The sequence below is a fragment of the Chaetura pelagica genome, unplaced genomic scaffold (assembly GCF_000747805.2).
Source record: "Chaetura pelagica isolate M959 unplaced genomic scaffold, ChaPel_1.0 scaffold11, whole genome shotgun sequence".
Classification (NCBI taxonomy): domain Eukaryota; kingdom Metazoa; phylum Chordata; class Aves; order Apodiformes; family Apodidae; genus Chaetura; species Chaetura pelagica.
In genome coordinates this window covers 4,849,057-4,871,712 of record NW_009952694.1, presented here as the reverse complement: position 1 = coordinate 4,871,712, position 22,656 = coordinate 4,849,057, and the positions used below count along the sequence as shown (strand labels likewise).

General features: G+C 41.1%; 2 protein-coding genes across 2 annotated transcripts in view; one reads left to right on the top strand and one right to left on the bottom strand.

Annotated features, from left to right (window-relative positions):
• The window catches only part of MLH3 (mutL homolog 3), a 19,651-nt gene extending 3,296 nt beyond the window's left edge, over positions 1-16,355 (top strand). The window contains exons 3-13 of the mRNA XM_009993960.1: positions 1-62; positions 4,241-4,311; positions 5,302-5,406; positions 7,463-7,535; positions 8,161-8,232; positions 9,218-9,326; positions 12,572-12,731; positions 13,933-13,956; positions 14,158-14,239; positions 15,495-15,646; positions 16,284-16,355. Of these exons, the coding sequence (XP_009992262.1) occupies positions 1-62; positions 4,241-4,311; positions 5,302-5,406; positions 7,463-7,535; positions 8,161-8,232; positions 9,218-9,326; positions 12,572-12,731; positions 13,933-13,956; positions 14,158-14,239; positions 15,495-15,646; positions 16,284-16,355 (982 nt within the window). The remainder of the gene's footprint in view (positions 63-4,240; positions 4,312-5,301; positions 5,407-7,462; positions 7,536-8,160; positions 8,233-9,217; positions 9,327-12,571; positions 12,732-13,932; positions 13,957-14,157; positions 14,240-15,494; positions 15,647-16,283) is intronic.
• A 1,344-nt stretch (positions 16,356-17,699) lies between these two features.
• EIF2B2 (eukaryotic translation initiation factor 2B, subunit 2 beta, 39kDa) lies at positions 17,700-22,547 on the bottom strand. Its single transcript, XM_009993883.1, has 7 exons — positions 22,429-22,547; positions 21,743-21,891; positions 20,886-21,049; positions 20,630-20,725; positions 19,777-19,914; positions 19,033-19,099; positions 17,700-18,183 (listed from the first exon to the last, which is right to left on the bottom strand). Exons 1-7 carry the CDS (start codon positions 22,539-22,541, stop codon positions 18,026-18,028), a joined length of 885 nt encoding a protein of 294 aa, XP_009992185.1. The 5' UTR covers positions 22,542-22,547; the 3' UTR covers positions 17,700-18,025.
• Positions 22,548-22,656: the final 109 nt, after the last annotated feature.

Here is a 22,656-nt window from a genome sequence, read left to right as displayed (position 1 = left end):
ATTTCAAGCTGCCTGCATTCAAGATATCACAACAATGGCTGTGAACATTGTCTCAGAGAATGGTAAGAGGGGTGGTGGTGGTTGTTATACAAATGGAATGAGGAAACCTGTTTGTCTTCTGCTAGGTGGGTAAAATATCTTGCTGACAGCACCTGGCAGTTTATACTGAAATCCACTGCCTTATAATAGCTGTATGTAAAACAGAGGAGCGTGGTAGACTATGGAGACAGTAATGCATTAACATTCAAGACACTAAAAGATATTTTTTAATCAGACAGTAAAAAGAAATGTCAACACCTTGTCATATAACAGGCAACTGCCTGCGCATCATGACATACTGTGATGACAGTTATATGTAATTGTTGTTATAGATAAAGTGAAGAACACTTTGAAGTATGTGTACTAGAAAAATTCCATGGTTTTAAATATTTTGTCTTAATAGCGTACAAAATTTAAAACAACCTTTGAAAAATGAAGAAAAATATACCTCTTTCATTGACAAGGTGTAGTCTCTTTTCCACAGATTTTGGAAACCTGTTCCTTCATACTTAGCTTTGTAGGTGTTGTATGGCATTGTTGGTGGTTTGATGGTGAAGCTTTTCCAGGGGTGACAAGACACTACAGTATATTGTTTTTTCAGGGATGTGGTGTTCTTGAGTCTTCACTGATCTGTGTCAGGTTTGGCTTTTTGTGTCCTCCTGATCTGGCTTCACAGAATAGTGTATTTGGTAACTTTCCCTTGCATGCATCTGTCTTTGTTCTATGTGATTCATTGGTGTGTGTATAGACAGATTTTATGAGTGAAGATGCAGCCATTCTTCATGTATACCATATTTTCTACTGTATAATTTGTTTTGAAAAAATACTTTGGAACTTCTTTCTAGATAGTTTTCCTGGGAAATACTGGTCTAATCAATCGTGATAGCTTCTGGCTTGTTCCATTCTTGTCTGTTACTTCCTTCTGTATCACCAGTTGTAGAAACAGTGGTGCAGTAGGTGTTTCATTTTTTTCCCTTTTCAGTATAATAATTGATGCTGATAATTCTTAATATCTGTTGTGTTCCACTGAAGAAAGTGTGTTACAAGGAGAAAAACATCTCTCTTTTTAGCAAGTAAAATTACTTGCAAGCACAAATGTACACTCCTTGTCTAACACTTTTCATTTCTGTGGTTTACCAATTTCAGTTGCCCATAGTGCTGTTTAGTAGCCAGTGAAAGTACTGAGATGTGGAGCTTGACCTTCTATCCATAATGTTTGGATGGTGCATCCATGTTAATGAAGAGAATACCTCCCATACCCTTATGCTTTCAGACTAGGTATAGTCTGTAGTCTTTGAAGACATATATTGTGTTGCATCTCTTTACATCTTATAGCATTGTTCTTTCTTAGGCTTATCATTGGTGTTATTCTCCATCATACCAATGGTACCACTCTTTCTTAACCTTGGCAATGGTGTTATTCTTTGGTGAGGTGTCTACTCCAGCTTTTTTGCTTTGCTTTGGTTGAAGGTCAGACCTCCCAGGCTGTAACAAGGTGTTTGGACTCTGGCTAGACCCTATAGATCTTAGATTTTCGAAGTTCAACAAACATGCTCTTTCATGTGTTTTTCAAGAAAAGGGTATTCATTCGTTTTGGTCACAGGACTAAAAAGAACTATGTCCTAACACCTCATTCATGTCTCTCAATGTTGAGCGCTGTTTTGGACTGCTGTTAAGATCCAAGAATGGAATAATTTCTTCACCTACTATGTATGCTTTCATATTGCTTTTTAGACTAGTGTCAGTAACCCTGTGGTGTTGACTTGGAATTTCATAAGCCCATAATTTATTAAGAACAGCTTCTCATAAACAAATTTCAGGAAATTACACTAGTTTGTGGCAGGTGGAAGGAGGTAAGAATAAGCAGTAGCCATCTGCTGTTTTTTCCAGTCACATGCCATGTGCACAATAGAAATGCTAGATTTTGTATTGATTAAACTGATTGCTACAGGAAAATGTATCAAGCTTCATTTCCCCATCAGATGCCTTTTTACTTAATCTAATTTGTACTAGATTAACATCCCAGTTCCACTTGGTCTTCATTGTTGTACTACCTAGGTTTGCATTTTTTCTTAATTTTATTACACTATTGTCAGATAGGTTATTACATCAGTGTATTTTAATGATCTAATTGAGGCAACTGAAAGTTAATATTCAAATATAGTAATAATATGTGGTTTGCATATATAGATGTATTATTACCCTCCGCACCTTTTCTGGTGTTACGTGCCAGAAAAATCATTAATAGTATCTCTGCCAGCTTGGGCAAGAGAAGCCTAGCTTTCCAAAAAATGTATGTCCTGAACGAGGATTTTCCCTGCAGAAATAGCAGAGAAGTGGATCTTGGTATATAGTACTGGGCTTCTGTTCACACAGATGATAGATTCTTCTGTGAACTTGAGGGATAGTATCTTCCAGAAACAATAGCTATAAAAATTCTGTCAAAGTCTGAGTTGAGTAGCATTCTTCAGCTTGCCACAGTTTACCAGGAACTACATCAAGCTGCCTTGTCCTCTACTCTGGGTTTTGTGACAGAGGGACGCTGAGTTCCTCTCTTATGCTGGGCTGGCAGTTTGGATTCTTCAAGGGAGTTTCTGTGCCCAGGGTAGGACCATCATTACTGCAACAGTCAGGAGTCTACACACTGGCCGAGGATCTCACAGAGCCTTTTCATGCTCAGCTTATCAGCATGCAGCTGGTTTTCTTTGGTGTTATCTCTCTGCCACTCTTCCTGAATGCACACCCCTAATTTCTTAGTAGAAAGGATCTTATATTAATTCATTATTATTTCACAAAGAATAGCAGTCTGAATTGTACCAAAGGAAGGGTGAAATGTTTACTGCTGTGGTAGAAAACTGAACCACTTTTCTTGATAATCTTGATAACAGTGCTGGTTTGCAATATCATTAAGTCATTTCTGGGTGGGTAGGAACATGTTGTTAGGCTTACTCTGATATCTCATGCGGTCTCACTGACTTCAAGTTTTCAGTTTTACAAGTCGCTGGTGACTGTATTAAGTATTGGTAGAAGTGGTGATAGACTTGACAGTTTTGCCACACCTTAACAGAGGGAAGTCAAAAGTGTTTTGATGTCTGACAGACTTTACTGCATGTCTCCTCTTTCCTCGGATAACACTTCTGACTGCACTAATTCCAGAAATAATTCTTAAGTGATTAAAGCACCAGACAATTTTTAAGGAGGACAGTCTCGCAGAAGCCACAGTAGTATTTTAAAATAATACATTTCCTAATGCAAGTGTGTCTAATAATTCTCAGCTTTTTACATATGTTCTGTTATTTCTCAATGTTAGATTGCAGAGTCTGTGGGATACTCTACCTTGTACAGGGCTAAGCATATGCTCATTTAGGAGAATATAATGAATGTGTAGCTTTTTGTAACTTTGCATGGTGTTTAATCTGCAGCAGTAAATCTATATTGTGTTTAGGGATTCAGTTCAGGTGCCATCCCTTTAGAAGTGAGATTGTGCTACCCTTCCTTCCTAGACCTCGAAAAGAGAGAACTCTAGCAAGCCAGGATCTGAGAGGTAGGGTGAGCTTTCCAGGACATAGTGTTCCGTGTTAAAAAAGAATAAAATCAAATCAAAGAATTCTCCCAGATGTCCTGACAGGAACCCAGAATTACTCAAGGTCTGTTAACAATGGGACCATGTGAGTCATCTCAAATCTAGAACTGGAAAAAAAAAATCATATGGGGTTGAAGGCAGGTTAGAGGATACTTATTTACAGATAAAATACCTAGTTCTTTGTTGAATTGTGTCAGTACTTTAAAGAATAATTACCTACTCCCTTCTTTATACTCATTCCAACATTGGAATGTGAAAAATAGCTTCAATCCTCACAATATTTTTTTGTGGTGGGAAGGATGAAATAATCTTTTTGGTATGTGGCTTTGTCGAGGGGGAGCGGGTGGCTAAACGGGTATTTCTTTCCCTCCCCCCAGCCCATTTCCAGGGTCTGTTGAACTGTGCTGCAGCATGTTTAGGAGTCGAAAAGCTGCACAGTCTCCTTCCTAGTGAAAGCAGACAATAAAGAAGCCCAGTCACATGTTCCATTATTTATTTCTGTATTTTCCCATTTTATGGTAGAAAAAACCCAAAAAACTTGTGGAGGTAGAGGTACCCAATGCACCTTTTATGGCCAGATGGTGGTACTGCCTGTATTATATATGTGTTCTTTCCTAGATGCTGAAGGGGAGTCTCTCCAATCATTGCTTTCAGAATGGGATAATCCTGTTTTTGTCCCCTGCCCACAGGTAAGTAATATCTTGCATGCTAAAATAGGAGTCAGTTTAGCCTTCTGTTATTTTCTGACATAGGGACCAAAACTGCAAGTATTGTGACTGTTGCATACAAGTTATTCTGTGATATATCAGACTGTAGACGTGGCAGTTGTGTACTTTTATAGACTGTTTATATCTAAGTCATTCTTGTGGATTTATTCCAAGGAAGAGGAGCAAGTATCAGGCTAATCTTTTGTCTTACATCATTTCAGAAGCAAAATATTATTTTAAGCTGTCTTTCCCTCTACAGAGATAGTAATCTTAAAAGTTATAGGATGGCAAAATTGTAATACAGTGTCTGTCCTCTTCATGGACAGGGTTAAAAAATAACCCACTTTTTTTCTCTGAGATGTAGTGTGTCTTAACAGTGTATTTTACTACATTTGTTTTTATAGCCAGGCAGGATTATAGCATGTGAGAGGGAAACAATGTTGGAGCTTTTAGAAAAACTTCCTTTGTAGTCATGAGGTAGCATTATCTTTAATCATCATGTTGTGTGTGTGTAAACATATGTATGTAACCATTTCCACCTGCAAACAATAGAGAAGGAGTAGCAAACCACCTGCTGGTGAGTTTCTGAAAAAGAACAGTTCTGTTCAGTTGTTGCTGTGATGTGTACTCTGACTCATTTCAGGGTAATACATCTTCTTTATTGCAATCCATTGAGAGCCTGTGTAGGCTGATAATTAACTTCAGGTTTTCTGGCAGGTATTTGAAATCATCTGGATGCGTTGAACTTAGCAGGAGATATCCAGATGGGAAAATATATGAGGATGGAAGAAAACGGGTTGCTGGATGTTATCTTTAGCTAGTGCTATTCTTGTGTAGAAAGCTTGGTTTGTCAAAATGCAGAGTTATTTCCAGTTTTTCCTAAAGCTGGTTTGCTGGGGGTGTGTTTCCTGTGTTTGGGTTTTTTTGCCATACCCTTTATAGCCTCCATGATCACTAATTCTGTTTTTACAGATTGCTGTTGATGTGACCAGCAGTCAGGCTGACGATCTGGCTGTGAAAATTCACAATATCTTGTATCCTTATCGTTTCACCAAAGACATGGTTCATTCAATGCAGGTACAGTATGATGTGCTTACTAGTTTTCACCTTCAAGTTCACACTCAGCCTATGGGATTTGCTGATGTTTCTGCTTCTGCCTCATAGGAAAGAGGTATCCAGGGATATAGTTCATATGCCTAATTTTCACAAGCACAAAGAGACTTCTTGGTTCCTGTGTGATACAGGCTGACGTGTATATCATGCTAGATCTCAGTATCATCTCATTGTTAAACAGCTATCTGCAAGTGACTCTACAATTCCTTGACTGTGTAATTAAATCAAGAGGCAGCCCATGTTACTCTGGCTTAAAAACACTGCTAACTAAACAATGTTTCAGTGCACAGTTTTTTATATTTATTGCAGGTATTTCTTAGTGCATATTCTTTTGACATCTGTGTCCTGTATTTTCCATTTTTATTGACCTTAGAAATGTAATATTTCAGCAGAGTAATTTCAAAACCTAATCCCAGATTTCATGGAAAGGCTTGAAATTTCACTTGAAGATTTATGTCTGCACTGAAATGTAATTTCTTAAATCACATAAGCATCACATTTTGGTGCTTCTTTATCAGAAGTTTTGAATATTAGCTTAAAAGCTAATGTGAATTTACAGCTTCAACTTATATTCTTTGGTGGTTTGCATGGATAGAAACGCCAGAGTGGGTTCTTCCCTGCTCTTCCATCCTAATGACAAAAGGCTTACAAGCCCAGTTAACATGGTTCTCATGCGGTCAGGTTGCTGACTTGGAGACTGCAGGCTCTGACTTTGTGGGAAATGGTAATGTTGATCTCCAGGGTGGACAAGGATCCAAAATATTCCTTTACTTATGTTGTGTATGTAAGAATAACAGGAGTAAATAAAGTTACTAGAGTAAACAGATTATGTTTCAAAAAAAACAGGAGAGCTGGACAATGGAAGGTACCATTTTTCTGTTCACTCTTCATTATAAGAACAGTTCTTTAAAACTTAATGAGTGGTTCTGTGATTTACTTCTGCATAATGTTTTTCTTTGTATATTTTTCAAGAAGACAAAGCTAGAAGAAATTACCACTTCCCCTCTTTGAAGAGGCTGAATAGTGCCTTCAGTACCCTATAGCAATTTCGAGAATCTCTGTAGAAAAGACCAAAACCAGAAAATGTTGCATCGTGACATAGGAAGAGAATAATCATTAATGTCCTGCATCCACAGGATTATCTATTAACTTTTACCTTCATTTGTCTACCATTTTTACCATTTTAGAACAATGCACATGCTGTGAGACAGAGAATTCAGAGTGAGCTCTACCTATGTGACCTGCGGAGAAATTCCTCCATAACACATCTGTTAAATTAAATCTAACAATGGGATACTGAAAGCATTGTGCATCCCTCCTTAGTATTCTCTGTAGCTCTGGTTGATTTCTGATCCTCGAGGGGAAGTTAGAATCAAGTCACAGAGGCAAATTCTACATCAGAAAATGATGGGCAAACGTGCTTCCCTTCTCCTACACACTATCAGCACAAGTCCTGAAACACAGAGCATGTTGAAAAGGGTTGTTTACATTCTCTTTGGGTGATATCAGCGAATTGAACACTCCAGGTTGCTGTACAGAGCTTTAATTCCCAATTGAAGGAGGCTACTACAGAAGCATTAAAGCCAATCTGTAAATGTCCAGCTCAAACTTAGAACAATTAGAGCTCTTGCCCTTACTACTCTCTTTGAAAAAAGTGATCCAGAACTATTTTCTTGGATATTTCGAAACTTTCCATTAGTTCCAGACTAAACTGTTTCATGACCAATTTATGGTCATTTTACTTCCTGCCATTATTGTCTTTCAGCTTAAATAATTGCTGCCTTCTCCATATTTAGCCCCCCACTGTTTTTATAAAGAGTAATTATATACCTTCTCATGTCTCAGTTTTGTTTGGTCAAATTCTTTAAGGATTAGAAAAGATGTGGTTTCTGCCCCCTTAATCATTCTACTAGCTATTTGTTGCACTGTGTGATCCATTTTGATTGTTCTCTTCTTTTGTTTACCTCAATTTTTCACCCAATTTTTCCACTTAGTAATGATCTTTTTGTGTACCTTACAGGTTCTTCAGCAAGTGGACAATAAATTTATCGCTTGTGTAATAAACACTAGGAATGAAATGGATAAAAAGGCAGGTAAGAGTGGTTATTAACATGAAGTTGAAGTGGCTATCAAGTGCAGTTAGACTGCAGAGGGAACACTGTCCTGTTTGGATTCTCTTCTTGCATTGGGATGATATTGAGAGTAGAAGAAAATGTTAGTGTTCACTTGAAATTTCCTGGATCTTCTTTATTTTGGATGTCGTTGAATGTTCCTGCTGCCTTCAGATTACTGTTACAAAAATAGATTGTACTCAAATTACTAACATCTTTCAGACTCTGTTCACAGTGTCTGTACATACTCATTACTGAAGCAGTACAAAAAAGGCATTCAAACCCAGTAGTTTTTGTACCATTTTTAAAGACTGTATTAAATGGAACAGCTTATGGGTGACCTCAGCTCTTATTCTGAAGTCAGATGAAGATGTCAATAGCCAAGATTTTCTGAGTCAATCTAATTACCTTGATTTAAATGTCAACTTGGATCACTAAAGTTCTGTTCTAGTAGTAACTTTATGTTCTGCCAACACAGCCTCCTCCTCACTTTATTTCTGTAAAACTGGCTGATTGTTATCTTCTAAATATGGCCTCTAGAAAGTGGTAATTCTTTCCAACCTGTGCTGTTGCCTACCTACTACTATTCACTTGTGGTACATTTTAGATGGAAACCTCTTGGTTTTGGTGGACCAACATGCAGCTCATGAACGGATCCGCTTGGAGCAGCTTATTGCGGGTGAGAATTCAGATGGTCCTAGAAAGATAATCAGAGCACAGAAAAGTACGAGCTGTCTGAAAGGGAAAGCTGACCAGCTAACTTATCACAAGGATAAATCTGGGATATATGGAACCAATGGGATATTGATTTGTCATCTTTAACCTTATCCTAGGAGCGTGCAGACGTTCAGTATCTGTAGCAGTCATAATACTGGGAGCTGAAATAGCAGATTTACTCCCTACCCACAGAACTATCATACTAAAATAGTCTTCACATAATGAAAGAGCAGGAAGACTGATAGGAAAAACAATGAAGAGGAAATAGAACAACATCAATAAGATTATGTGGTTATGTTGTGAAGAATAAGACATGGGATGCAGAGTAAAGAGCATAGTTCATTTGGATCCTTTTTAGCTGAATACTGTACTTAAAGCCTAAAATTTCCACAAAATTAATCTGTTTGCAAAGGGATAATGGTCTTCTCTGTAAGCTCATTAGCTATTGGTTTCAGTGTTAAAAAGCACAATAACTATCCACCAAGTACTTAAAAATCATTGACCGTCTCTTTCATGTATAAAGACTGTGCAGTTCCTGCAGAGAGGGTTCCAGGAATTCTGTTCCTTTTGGTCAGGTACTGAAAAAAGTTAGACTGCAGGGAGAAATGCTTAATGAATAGTATTTTAGTGCCATTCATGTCAGACTTTTCTGTGGAAAAATTGCTTTCTGTGAGTTGCACTAAATATATCATCAGTGTTTTTTGCTATTTTGAGTGACTCTTTTTTGGAACTGGTGGGAAAAAAACAAAGTGGCATTAACAAGCCCTTCCCCAGAGTCTAGATGTCTGGTTTGTGACATTCCCAGTCCTCCGCAAGTTTCAGGAGAAGGCATTCTGTGGTCACTTTTTAATCCAAACAGAGGATTACATGCCAAACCATAGGGTCATTAAGGGTAATGCCTACATAAATATTCTGAGAGAGGATAGTTGTAAATGATTCATTCACAGATTCCTATGACAAGGAAGCTGCAGCATGTGGCAAGAAGAAACTGCTGTCCTCTGCCATCTCTCCCCCTTTGGAGATTGAAGTTACAGAAGAACAAAGAAGATTTCTACGGTTAGTAACTGGCCAATAGGTCTAAACTTTTGGGGATGCCTGTGTTGACCAGGAAGATCTGTACATATTGGTAGGTTACCATGAAGCTCAGGATAGAAGCTGTTTTTCTTTCCTGAGCCAAGCCCAATTGGCTATATCTGTGCTGAGGAAAGTAGGTGTGCTTCTCAGGCACGTCATTGCAGCATCTCAAGACAACAGGCTGTGGTGTGCCATTGCTGTGCCTCTGCAATGTGCTCTGGTTTTCCTGGGAAAGTAAACCTTCATGTGTGGGCCTGGAGAGTGCCAAAGCAGCTGCCAGCAGATCCTACTGTCTGGGGCTCGGGACTTGGAGTGCACACTAGAGTGCAGTGCCCATAGTATCCATCTAGTCAGTGGTTTAACAGGCACTGTTTGCAAAGAGCAGGGTGGGACATGGAAAGTTTGTATTGTGAATACTTCAGAAATGCATTCCTTAATCCTAGGTGCCTGCCAAGAGTACTTCATGGGCACTGTTTCCCAAATGTTTCAGAATGGTGGCCTGGGTACTATTAGGATATTTAACTTTTGTACTGCAGGAGTTTGGCTACAGGTTTGGTTTTGGTCTGTTGCAGAACTATTTGGCACTAAGAAAACTTTTCCCAAAAAATCCCTGTCTATCACCTGACACATGAATTTGTGGGTTTTTTTACCCTGCATTGTTCTTCATTTTCAGGTGAAGTTCTATCTTAATATTCCCAGCACTATCTCATTATTTGCAGACTGCTTTTTTTTTGTGATGCCTGTGGCAAACTCAACAACTTTTAAGTCACTCCTTGTTAAGATTATGGCCCATTATATGGATACACCTGTTTGGTGTAAAGCCCTTATTGGGTGCATTCCAACTGCAACAGTATCACTGCTGTATCCAGTTGTAACTCTTTTGTGTGACAACGGCCAACACCAGAAATTCTAAATGGAAGTGTAAAGCAGTATTATGTTCCATGTGCTTTAGGGAAAAGTGTGAGAACGTAACCATTGCTTGTCATATTTCAGTAATATTTGGATACCTTTGTTGTTCCCAACTCTTAGTGACATTCTTACTAAAACCACAATGTTTGTAATTCCTCTTGTCCAACTTTGAATGATTTTTGCACTCATCTTTGAATGTTTCCCATTTCTCTTATATTTGCTTTTGAGACTGGATGGTCAAAATTTAGTACAATATACTACATGAGGGTATCCCAGTACAGTCGCTTTGCAGTTGTGCCCACATTTTCTGTCTGTTATATCCACTCCTGATATTTTGTCTGCTTTTTTGACTACTGCTGTTTGCATGAACTGCTTGTTTATTGAATTGTCATGCAAATGAAACACAGAGTTGTGGGTTTGTTGTTTTTTTTTTTCTATTTTTGTAGAAGCCAACAAAATGTATAAATAGGTCAGACTATTGCTGGTAATTTCCATTTATTTGTATTTAGGAACGATTAATTCATTTTCTCTGTCCATTTTTCCTTATACACTTTTCATTCATCCTACTGATTTAATTCATCATTTTTCTGCTTGTTTCAACTGTGTTTTCTACAAATTTGCCTGCTTGACCATGCCCTTCCTTCTCTACATCATTAACAAACAATTTTGAAGATACAGATCAGGACTTGCATCATGTTGCGCACTGACCAGTTATTGCCAGCATACCTTTTTTCCATTATCTCTAAATCATGACAAATATGACTTCTCTTGCTATGACAACTTCTTGTGTTTGCATTTCTAGCCACTTTTAAGAGATGGCACCAAGGGCTTTTTGAAAGACCAAATAAATTTTGTGAGCTGCTTTTCTTCATTACAAACATACTACAAAGAACAGTAAGTTAAAGTAAATCAGAGAGGCATCGTTTTCTTTTAAGGACAGTGGTGAAATTATTCACCACCGTTTTCTTTTAAGGACAGTGGTGAAATTATTAGTGGGATTATTAGGAATTAGTGGTGAAATTATTAGTGGGATGCCAGTTGTGATTTTCAGTTATCACTTGAGATAATGGATTAAAGAAGCTTACTTGTGCTGGCTTACTGGTGCTTTTATTGTGTTTTGTCTTATTTTATCAGTATTTATTGGCAGTTCATCTTTTTACAATCACTCTGTGAGACTGTCCTTACTAATCAGTTACAAATTAAAACTACTATGTAGAAACCTATATTCTGTTGTTATTATTGCTGGCAGAGCATGACTATATTCTGTGATAAAGGTTTGATATGATGAAATAAATTAACTTCCCTAAAAGACCTTCCTCTTCAGCTATGCTTGCTATTTAATAGTTCAGCTGGACCTCTGGTTCACCTGCAGCTTTGATTTTGTTATTTTTCTACTAAGCATTGTAGTAATGCATTGTTCTGTTGACTCTCTTGAACTTCCTTTTTTTTTTTTCCCCAAACAAAAAATACCTGATTGATTTCAATAGCTGCTTGCATTCTGTCATTTCACCACAATGGGCTTTTTCTGTCTTTCTCTGCTGTTGCTGAAGACCATACATGTCTTCTTTTTTTGGGGTAGAATTATAAGTCATCTCAATATGTAGCAATTGTATTACTCTCATAACTGATTTTAGTAAGTTGAGATTAGCTTCTTTTTTGTTTAAATAATCTCTTTTCTAAAATTGACCTTCACCACCTTTGTTTTAAGTTAATATTTTCTGAGTTAATAAAACTACATGTTGTTACCGTTGTTTTGAGGACAAGTTCTCACCTGACTGGGAAGTCCAATTTTTGTGTGTATTTTTCCATCCAGAAGATGACGTATGTCAGATTAATTAGAAGCTGTTCTTGCCTGGGTTCTCTTTGCTTAAAGGGGTGTAAGTTCATTAAATAAGCATAAATTTCTTACAATTTTTTTTTTCCATCATAAGGGATCAATCAAAATCCTAGTTTTTTGTATTAGACTTAAAGGAGTCTTTATGCAGTGTAGTTTCAGTGTTTGTGTGTTGAACCAGACATCTCATGCATCTTTGGAAAATATAGATTTATACATTTAGACATGAAGTTTCTCTCGTAATACACAGACTCTTAGATCTTGTGGTCGTGGAACTTGAAGTATGCACAGTTGGTTAAAGTAAAAAAATATGGCTGCATGTGGGCTGAAAATCAAAATTACTTGGAATCTCCTGATGCATTAGTTTTGAGATTGGAAACTGTGGCAGGAAGAAACATATATGGGGAATACAGAAATATTTACACATGCTGTGGAGACAGAGCTACTGTGGTTGATGTCTTATTTATGCTGTTATTTTCCTCAGATGCTGCTACAAAAAAATGGAGGACTTGGGTCTTGAATTATCATTTCCTGAGACCAACAGCTCCTTGATTCTAGTGAGGAGACTGCCACTTTGTTGTATAGAAAGAGAAGCCGGTGAAGTACGACGGAAAAGACAACCTGTCTCTAAAAGCATTGTGGAGGTCAGCTGTGGATATGGGTGAAATTGTGATATTTGGTCTTGTTCTGTGTTCAGCCCAGGGTATCAGAGTATCTCTGCTATGAGGCAGACAAGTCCCTTGGCAACTGTGGGTGCCATCCCTTTTAGTAGCTGAGTAGTCCCACAACTGAAATCCCTGAACTATAACAGAAACTATAGGAGAATGTTTCAGACTTGGGCTACTGGACAAACTAAGGAAAGTAGAATCTAGTGCAGATACTAGTTTCAACAGTTTACTGCTCATGAATGCGTGAATGAGCAGTAAAATAATTAGTATTGCTGATGCAGGAGTATTTGTTAGCATTTAAAGTTGGTTTAATGAAGTTTCTCTCTGGGCAGTGCAACATTCTAAAAGCTGCAGTTCGAGGTGTTTTGCAGCTTGAGGAAGAAATTGCTGAACCAATTACTTACAATTTCCATTGTAAACAATTTTCCACAGCCATAACTGCTTCAAAGACTCCCTAAAAATTGTTTCTGGAGTACCATATTCAGCCACTAGGCTGAGCCATTGTGAACCAGTCCAGTCTTGACATCTCTCTTGATACAAAAAGAAGAAATGGAGAAGATGAATTATCTGATTAAATTTTCTTTTCCAACCTTCCTAAAATCAGGAAGAACTCAAAATGCCCTCTCCTACTGTGATTTTGGGAGCCAAAAGTCAAAGGAGGGGATCAGGTTTGTGTCTCATGAACACTCATTCTTAGCTAATGCCTCAAGATCTCACGAGCATTTTGGCAGATTTATTCTGCAGTCCTTTTTATTTTAATTAGGACTGGTAGCAGCTACTCATGGTTCATCATGAATTCATGACATTTTAGACATGAGAAATTAAATCCACATTGGCTGTTATCCAAAGAAGAAAGGGTAGGTATTCAAAGATAACACACATTCATGGTATATATATACCACACACATGAGGTATAAGATTTTGACCATACCCATTTGACACATAGGGAACAGATGCAGAGAGAAACCCAGTGATTAGCTTGAAGTCTGATAAGATACTTGTGAGAGGTCAAGACTTGCCCCTAGATCTTTCACACTGTGGCCAGTGTACTAGCAACAGCATACTTTTTCCTGCTTCTGGTAGTTACACAGTAAATTGTACACAGCTGCAGGCAAAGAAGGGTAGGGACAATAAAAGGGAGACATAGAAACTGATTATATCCCCTTTTTCTTTCCAGGAGATTATTCAAGAACAGGTTGAGGTGAGTTGCACTCTGCTTCTAAAGTTGACTATACTAATGCAAAGCTTGCTGCGTGAACCAAAGGTTGAAAGTGTGTTAAGCCCCAAATGAAGGAGGTGGACTAGGTCATCCACTAGCTTGTCCTCATTTTTCTTTTGTTACAGTTCTTCGTTTCTCTTATGTTAAATGGAAAGTAAGATGATGTTCCCTTACTACTTTTAGCTGGTGCAGACCGCAGGAGGAGGAGCACGAGGGACACTGCCTCTGACGTATCTGAAGGTGTTAGCTTCCCAGGCCTGTCATGGTAGGGGAACTGTACTTCTCTTTCATCCTTTTTTTTTTTTTTTTCTTTCTTGTTCCTACACAACATTCTCGTTGGGGCATGGGGTGCAGAATGTGCAGGAAATTCAGGATTACAGGCCATGCGTTTCATAGGGATGAGGAGATAATGGGTCTTTTCATAGAAAGCACTAGGAGGGATAAGCAATACTGCACTGATTTATTCATACATGGGCCTAATGTACTTTCCAATCCCCTCACAAGAAACACTGAATACCATTCTGTGATGCACTCATCTTTGTGAGCTCTGTGAAGGGGCAAGGGTGCTGGAATCTGCTTGAAAGAAAGCAGGAAATAAGGCTTAGTCTTCCCAAAATGCATTTTTCATTTCATGTAAGTATCACAATTGCTAGTTGAAATGTGCCTGTGACCTTTTCAGTATTTTGGAAGGAGTGCAGTAGGAATTTACATCTTCTAAGGGACTATGATTTTCCAGCACCTGGAAATGAGCAGACCTTACAGGTGTAGAATGCAGCAGCTCTAGCCTCTTGTGGCAGTTCCTGTGCCATATACAGTATTAAGAAGGTTATGCTGAAAGGGTGAACGTGAACCAGAAGTGTCTATTTTCACAGTGTCACTGCATTCTAAAATGGCAGACAATATGTATTTTTTTTTACTATCTAAAAAAGTCCCATGGCTGTAAGGCAGATTGCAGATGGTCTTGTATATCTGTGAAGGCTAAAGATTGCAGACACCTCTGAAATGACTCCTAATGTTCCGACTGGATTTCCTCTGGATGCCATTAAGTGGCAGGGCTGGCACTGGATTTTGGAACTGATGCCTGTCAGTGGTAGGCACATAGAACTGATAAAGCCTATGGAACTTACTAGTCATCTTGATTTAATACTTTTTGACCTGTTAAGCAGCTGTGCCTTCAGCTGTCACACACTCAATTAAAAAAACAAACAAACCCAAACAACAAAAGCAGCCTATTTACCTCTTGCAACATCTTCTGAAAAGCAAAAAGTAACATTACTATGCATCAGATTTGGGTGAGGCGAAAGTTCAGGCCACGGAAAGCTGCTCCTTGTGCAACAGGCTGGTTAATTGAACTAAGCCCTAAGTCTGTCATACCACAGGCCTTGGGCTGCCTTTGCAGCCTCCCAGACAATCTTTGGGTTCTGCCCTGCTTTCTGTGAAAACTACATGTGGAAGGAGGTCTGCTGGGTGATTTGAATTCTCTTTGGCAATGAGTGCAAGACTTCATATCTTTTTTTCAGGAGCTATTAAGTTTAATGAGCATTTGACTTTGGAGGAAAGCTGCAAGCTTATTGAAACTTTGTCATCTTGCCATCTGCCCTTCCAGTGTGCTCATGGAAGACCTTCCATGATGCCTCTTGCAGACACAGACCATCTACAGCAGGAAAAGCAGGTATTGTGTGGGACAGTTACACCTGATAAAACACACACTCTGCATTATCAGAGGCATGTCATGTATGTGTGTGTTAGAGCTAGCACAGACCAGTTTGAAACCATCGCCACTGCCTGTATCTTATGTGAATTTTTACATAGCTGTTACCAATAAAATAAAACTTGAGAACATTAAACCTCTGTCCTGCAAACACTTCAGCAAGGGTCTTAGCATATTTCATTTGAGTGGTCACATTGACTTTAGTGGGGTCAACTAGTCCTCTAAGTTAAGCATGTATTTTTAAGTGTTTGCAGTTTTTAAGTGTAAAACTTGGAAAACGTACATTCTAATACTCTAGCAGTGGCAAAGATGCTAATTAAACAAATGCCTACTTCCCCAAAGTTTAAGATGCGATAAAATGGGGGCGAAGGCAACAAAATAGCAATATCTAAATAGTTGGTTTTTTAATCATTACTTCTTCCTTTTTGCTATTACTGTGCTAAATTAAATTATGAAATGGAATTATGTTGCAAGTCAAGTGGGACTGTGAATTAGATACTAAAATAACTGGGAATGACTATTAGAGCAAAGAGTATGAAGGCATTGAAATGTATTTACTTAGTTATGATTTAGTGCTTCTTATTTTTTCTCCCTCCAGCCTAAACCTAACTTGGCAAGGCTGCGGAAGATGGCGCGAGCATGGCAGCTATTTGGGAAAAACAGACCCTAATCAGAAAGTGAAGAGTGTAAGCAGCAACCCCTGCAAGTGGTGCAGGTCCCCATAATACCCTGTGTGTAGCCAAGTTCCTGAGTAACTGAAGTTCTGCTCCAAGTACTGACCTAAGCAGTAGAGACCAGCCAGGAGAACATGGCAGGAGGAGCCCACCCGTGTAGCCTGGAGAAAAATCTTCAATGTGAAGCAATTATATCTTAAGCCTGCATCTTATGTCACTCCCTGACTATCAGAGGCAAGAAATTCCAGCTGCTCACAGTTACTGCAGTGCTTTTTCTCTGCAAAAAAGAGATATTTCTAATTAATGTATTTTATAGTCCTTTAAAAAGGGGATATATTTATGAATAAAATTAATATTAAACTCTCCTTGGGCTCATGGCAGTGACTGGAATCAGGACTGACCAGCTTCATAGTCTACACAGGCCAACTTAGGATCAGAAAACATTCTTTTTATTTAACTAGGCAGCAAATGACACACCCAGCTGTTTTCTCCAGCTCTCTGCAGTTTGAATTCTTGAGTGCGAGATTTCTAAATCTTAGCATAGCCCCAGTCTCAGGGTACAGAAACCTACCCTCATAGAAATAACTGAATAGCTCACAGTATCTTTTACAGTAGACAGACTTTTTTTTACAGGTTCCAGTTCTATTTTGTGTCTTAGTCTAAGCTAGAGGAATAGAGTTTATTTCAATATGGTAAAAGAAGATGGTGTCTTTGTTTAATCACAGACATCCAACTTCAAATCAAATCTGATAAATACTGACATCTGAATCAGAAGCAAAATAGGGAAGTGGAAAATGCTCTCATTTGATGCCTTAATTGGCTTACAGCGTAGTGCCATACATTGATAAAAGGGACTAAGCAAAAGTGACCGGACTGACCTGCAAGAGCCTGAGATTTCTAAGTTGTTCCATGCTGCCCTTCACAAAAATCAAGAACTTTACAAATGAGACAAGATATCCAGCCAAAAAGAATAAGTGTAGTGAGTGAAGCAGCGCAGGAATGACCCTCAGAGTACAAAAGGCAAGAGCTGAGCTCTGCCTTCTGACAGGGAGGTGGACAAGCTAGCTGACAGGACTTTGGAAGGTCTGCCTTTCATCACGAATGGAATTTCCGTTCCAGGATTGTACAAAAGCTGGTTTGTACTTCAGTAACGCACTAAAAATTCTCAGAAAATCCTACCCCAAAAATCCCTTTTGAAGACAATTGCCAGTGGCTTTCTATCATGTTCATAAGTGCAAGCACACCTTAAAGCCTGCAACTGCATCATAGGTGCAGGCATCTCACTACACCAGCAAAACTCCTGCTAGCTAAATAAACAAATGAACTGTATATGGAAAACATGTTTAACAGGGAGACCACTGTAAACAGCCTTTATTGCAGCACACCTTGAAGGAACAGCTTAGCTGCCCGAGAGTGGTACACATATGCCTTGCTGCTTCAAAACCAAAGTGGGTTAGGAGCTCCACGTGGCTTGTAACACAGCACAGGGATCAATACCTGAACAAGAGCTCTGCCTTCTGTGGCTTTTGGGGAGGAAAGACAATGCTGAGCAAATTCCCCAGGGATTCCCCACAGGAACCTGTCTTTGCAACGCACATTTTAATTAGCTGTTGGCATCTTTCTCAAGAGAAAACCAGAAGTCTGGAGAGTGACAAGCTTCACGGCACTAGAGCTCATAGTCATCTGGATGGTAGAGCTCACTCATGAGGCGGTAGATGTAGGAGGGCGCGTTACCCCCAATGTTAGAAATGAAGAGAGTAATGAGCTCTGGAGGGACGTAGTCAAACACTGGGCAGTGAACATTGATCTTTGCCAGGATCTCCCCTGTAAAGTGAAAAGCAGCATTAGACAAAGCAGCTCCAAGAAAGTAAATGCAGCCTTCTGTGTGTCTTCCTGAGCCCCTGAAGAAACATGCCTGAAAGTCACTACTGGGACATCCAGCTTCCTCACTGTTGTTGTGGAATTACAAGTATACAGCAACCTTGGATGAGTGACAGCATTCTCTTTTGGTAGTTTTTACCAATCCAGATCCTCTCTGGTGCAGATTCACTAATTGCCAGAAAACCTGCCAGTATGTAATTAGAATGCAAGAATCCTGATGCTGCCAAAGTTATTATTTCAATAAAGGCTCAGAAGGCAAAAAATAAAACCCTGTGCCAAACCAAGTATCTTCATTTCAAAAGGCTGTGACATAGAAATGGGGCTTTAAAAAAGACTTTACTATCTGGAAATGGGCTTGGGAACTGTTTTAAAGGTGGCACTTGGGTGGGAAGCCCATTGCAGAGACACTAGATTTCAACAAGTGGATCACATAACGAAGTTAATGTTGAGTTGTAGGAAGGAAAGGAAGCTGCCCTCAGTGTTGGGCATCTGCTCCATCCCACAGAGGACTGCCACCTGCCTGGCACCATCATCACAATGCTGTAATAAAACACTATTTCAGAGCAGAAGGAAAAGTGCAAAGATAGTGTTCAAAGGAAATCCTTTTCCTGTACTATCTATAATAGAAAGTTAATTATAAAATAGGATGGTCTCCAGCACCTTAGACAACAGGAAAGGATTTTCTGTCTTGAGTTACAAACAGTCTTACATTTATATTTTACATGAGCTATAAAAAAAAAAATAAAATTATAGGCTGAACCAGCTTGACCAGTCTGTATAGAGAGCCAGTACCTTCTGTGAACGGCAGCACTTCCTGTGGTGACACAAACTTGTGGAATGAATCCTCTTCATTAGGGAACTAAATGAGAAAGACGAGAGGAAGGTCAGGAAAAGAGGCTGCTTCATTACTCTGGTGAAAACAGATCCTGGGTGCTAGAGGAAACTAAAGCAGGGGAAGACGACTTGCTAGGTGACACTACATCTGTTTAACAGTGTCTATGTCTGTGCCTAGAACTTCTGTAACATCTACAGGTGAAAGGTTCTTCCTCATAGCCTCTTGTGACCTGGCTGGCTGACCTTCTGCAAAGCCAAAGTGACCTCCTTGGTCTGCAACTTCATCTGACAATACTGAAAAAGTACAGAGTGTGACAATCAGTTTGGAGCATCTCCATCTACCTCCTCTGTCAGGGTCTTTTGACAAGATACACACTGAAATCCACTGCAGTTGGAAGCAACTAAGTATGGTGGTATCTGTCTCTAGTAGGGACTGGTCTACATCCTGCACTGCAGCCCCAGTGCACTGCTTACTCAGCACATGTGGCAGAGGAGGGTGCTCCAAGAGGATCCTGAGGTGTGCCAGATTTGGGCGAGGATCTCCTATCTGAAGTAACACTGATAGATGGGACAGATGGCTCATGTACTAACCTTGCCTTGGGACAGGTGATGCACTCCACCCCACGAGCTTCTACAAGCATAGAATGACCCCCCCATCTCTTATGTAGAGCAGCTGCAGTCGTGAAGAGCTGCTGCACTTACCTGTGGTGAAAGCTTGAACATGGGGGCACACACAATGAGCGGAGTGGAATGGTGTTTAGCTGCCAGTGCCAGAGTGTGAGTCCCACTCACCGCAATCAGGGCACCGTTGGCCAGGATTGTCTTTGTACCAATGATGACCTTAAAAGGCAAATCAGCATTAGATAGCATGTTCCATGGCAAACTGGAGAAGAAACACTTCCTGGCTCGGACCCTGCCAGATGAGGAGAGTCAGAACTGCCAGCCAAAGGCTGGATGGAGTTGCAGGGCAGCTGGATGCCTGATCTGTTTCATCTGGCACTGGCTCTGAACCGAGATGTTCCTCTCTAACAAGAACTGGACTCCAGCATGGTGAGGTCAGCAGGGAGAACTTTAGAGGACAAACATAAGTGCTACTGCAGGGAACACAGAGCAGAAGCTGGGCTGTGACCCCTGTTGTTCTACAAGCCTGCAAAGTAAGCTTTGTATAAGTGATTTGTCTCTATAAAGTACAGAACAGGTCTGTTAAAAAAGACACACCCTGGTGATTCCCTTCACCACCCATCTTGTGTTGCACACAAAGGGAGTTCCTACCCTTTGGAAATGCTGGATTTTGTTCCATGTTTGTTTTTTTTAAAAAAGGTAGTTAATCCTTTCTTGTGTTCTGTCTCCTAGCCACTAAGGCAGCAAAACCTATCCCTGTGCAGTCAGTCATTGTACTGACTTGGGTCTCCACCCCAGCTGTAAATAGGGAGTATTACCATTTTGACTCATCAGCGAAGAAACGCATCCCTCACTGCTAGGACCTGCACCTGGTTTGGGACATCTAGGCTCCAAACCTTCCAGGAACTACCTCCTCCAGCAGAGCCCTCCTTACCTTGTTGACTCGAGACATGACAGCAAAAATGGCTGCGTCGCTCATGACAGTCGTTTCGATGTTCTCTTTAGACAGCCGGACAGCCATCTCATGGCCCTAGAGAGAGGGAGAACCCAGTGGGTCCCCTGGGATGCAGCTCCCGCACATATGAGCACCCAGCTCCTGCCTGAACCACAACAGTACCAACCACCGCAGCACAGCCACAGCCCTCGGACCGAAGGACACGGGGTAGGGTAACAAGCTGTCCTCAGCTCACCTGGCAAAAGGGCGCGCACTCTGCCACCATCACCTGGAACTTGCGCTTGCGCGCCGCCTCCTTCAGGAAGGCCTCCACCGTGCGCGAGTACCCGATGGTCATGATCACCTCGTTGGAGTGGATGTGCTCCAGCGCCTGCATGGCGATGTTATCCGTGGTGCCCTCTGGAACAGCAGGAAGCCACGAGTAGACAAGCAGCCAGGAAACACATCTGTGCTGCCAGGGCTGTTCTCCAACAAGAACATTTTTTTACTAAAGGGTGCCATGGGCACAGGGAGAGCAGGAGCAGCTTCTCTCCCCATCCTGTTTCACCAGGGGAGAGGGACCAAGAAGCTAGTCCTTTGAATGCCCCACGCTGCCTAGCTACTCATAGAGACCACATGCCCACACAACTACTGACAGAAATTCAGTAGTTTTACAGTTCAGTACCTCTATAACCATGTGGAGAGGACAGGCAAGGCAACCCGGGCTTCAGCTGGAGAGTCAGGTGCCTGATCTGTCACAGGACCACAGAAAAATGTTACCACGGGGCTTGTGACAAGGGTCAGTCTATACGTGCATAGGGATTAAGTCCAACCTTGGCATATTTTTGATACTGTTCTTCAGAGGACTCTGATTTCCCAGAAGACCAAGAGCACAGGCCAATACTCCCTATACTGTTCCCTCCACAATGTTCCACCCATCTCCCCATAAGCCAAAGAGGAATTAAGCCAAGTCCTGGGAGCAGCAGTTCATTAATTCCTTCAGATTAAGCCTCCCAGATCCTTGCTGTTTTCTTTTCACCTAAGAGGAGGGGGAAGCACCAGTCCCACCCCGTAAGATGCACCACTCCTGGGGCAGTTCAGACCCACCCGTACCTAGCTCTATTAGCAGCTCATTAATAGCTTCAATAACGTTAGCTCTGAGGGGAGGATAAGGGGTGCTGAAATCCTCGCTCAGTCCTCCAGAAGTCAGGAGTTTGTGCAGGGATTCTTGCTGGTCACTCTCTTCGTTGCGTCCATGAAGCCTGCAGAGAGAATCAGACCTTCAGCCTCAGGAGAAAGCACAGGGGCACGGCCAGGCTGACACAGGGAAGCACACCTGGATGTGAAAGAGGAAGGAAAACCACACACAGGAGGCACACCTTGCCACCAAAAGAACCTCCCTAGCTGTCTCTGGCATAAAGATGCCCGAAATTCTGCCAGGAAGGGCCTTCCTAAGTCACAGGTGAGCACTGCAGATGAGCAGCAGATGCAAGGCTGCTGCTCCAGGACAGACCCTCCTGGGAACAGCCGAGAGAACAGCCTGAGGTCATGGGACAGACTGTTCTGATGCACCCACAACACGTGCCAAGTGAAGTTTCACTAGAAGAAACGTCCTCAGCTACACTGAAAACGGCAGGTTTCTGTTGGTGTGAAACTTGCTGAATCCCTCCAGGGGAGAGGCGGGAGCAGAGCGATGGAGCCTGAAGGGGCTCACAGAAGCAGCAGAACACGCTGTGCAGGAGAGCAGTCCTGGCTGGGCTCCCAGGAGGGGCACGGACAGCACGAGAGGGGCACCTCACCTGCCGTACTCCTCCCGAATGACCTTCAGCACTCGCCGCACCATGTTGCCCACGGTGGTCTCCGAGGGCTGCGCGGCGGTCATCCTCTGCCCCTCCCTCCGGATCAGATCCATCAGCTCCCCTGAGAGAAGGCAGGGCCCTGGTTACCGCAGCACCCACCGCAGGGCCGGGGCTGCGGCACCGGGCGCGCAGGGCTGACAGAACCCGACAGCTGAGAGCACCAACCTC

What these genes read in the sequence shown, in the direction of transcription:
- EIF2B2 (XM_009993883.1), bottom strand. Translation starts at nt 22,541, where the DNA reads ATGGATCTGATCCGGAGGGAGGGGCAGAGGATGACCGCCGCGCAGCCC. An exon ending in TCATGTCTCGAGTCAACAAG is followed by an intron (nt 19,915 to 20,629) that starts GTAAGGAGGGCT and finishes TTGCCTTTTAAG; the next exon opens with GTCATCATTGGTACAAAGAC. An exon ending in TGTTCAAGCTTTCACCACAG is followed by an intron (nt 19,100 to 19,776) that starts GTAAGTGCAGCA and finishes TTTCTCATTTAG; the next exon opens with TTCCCTAATGAAGAGGATTC.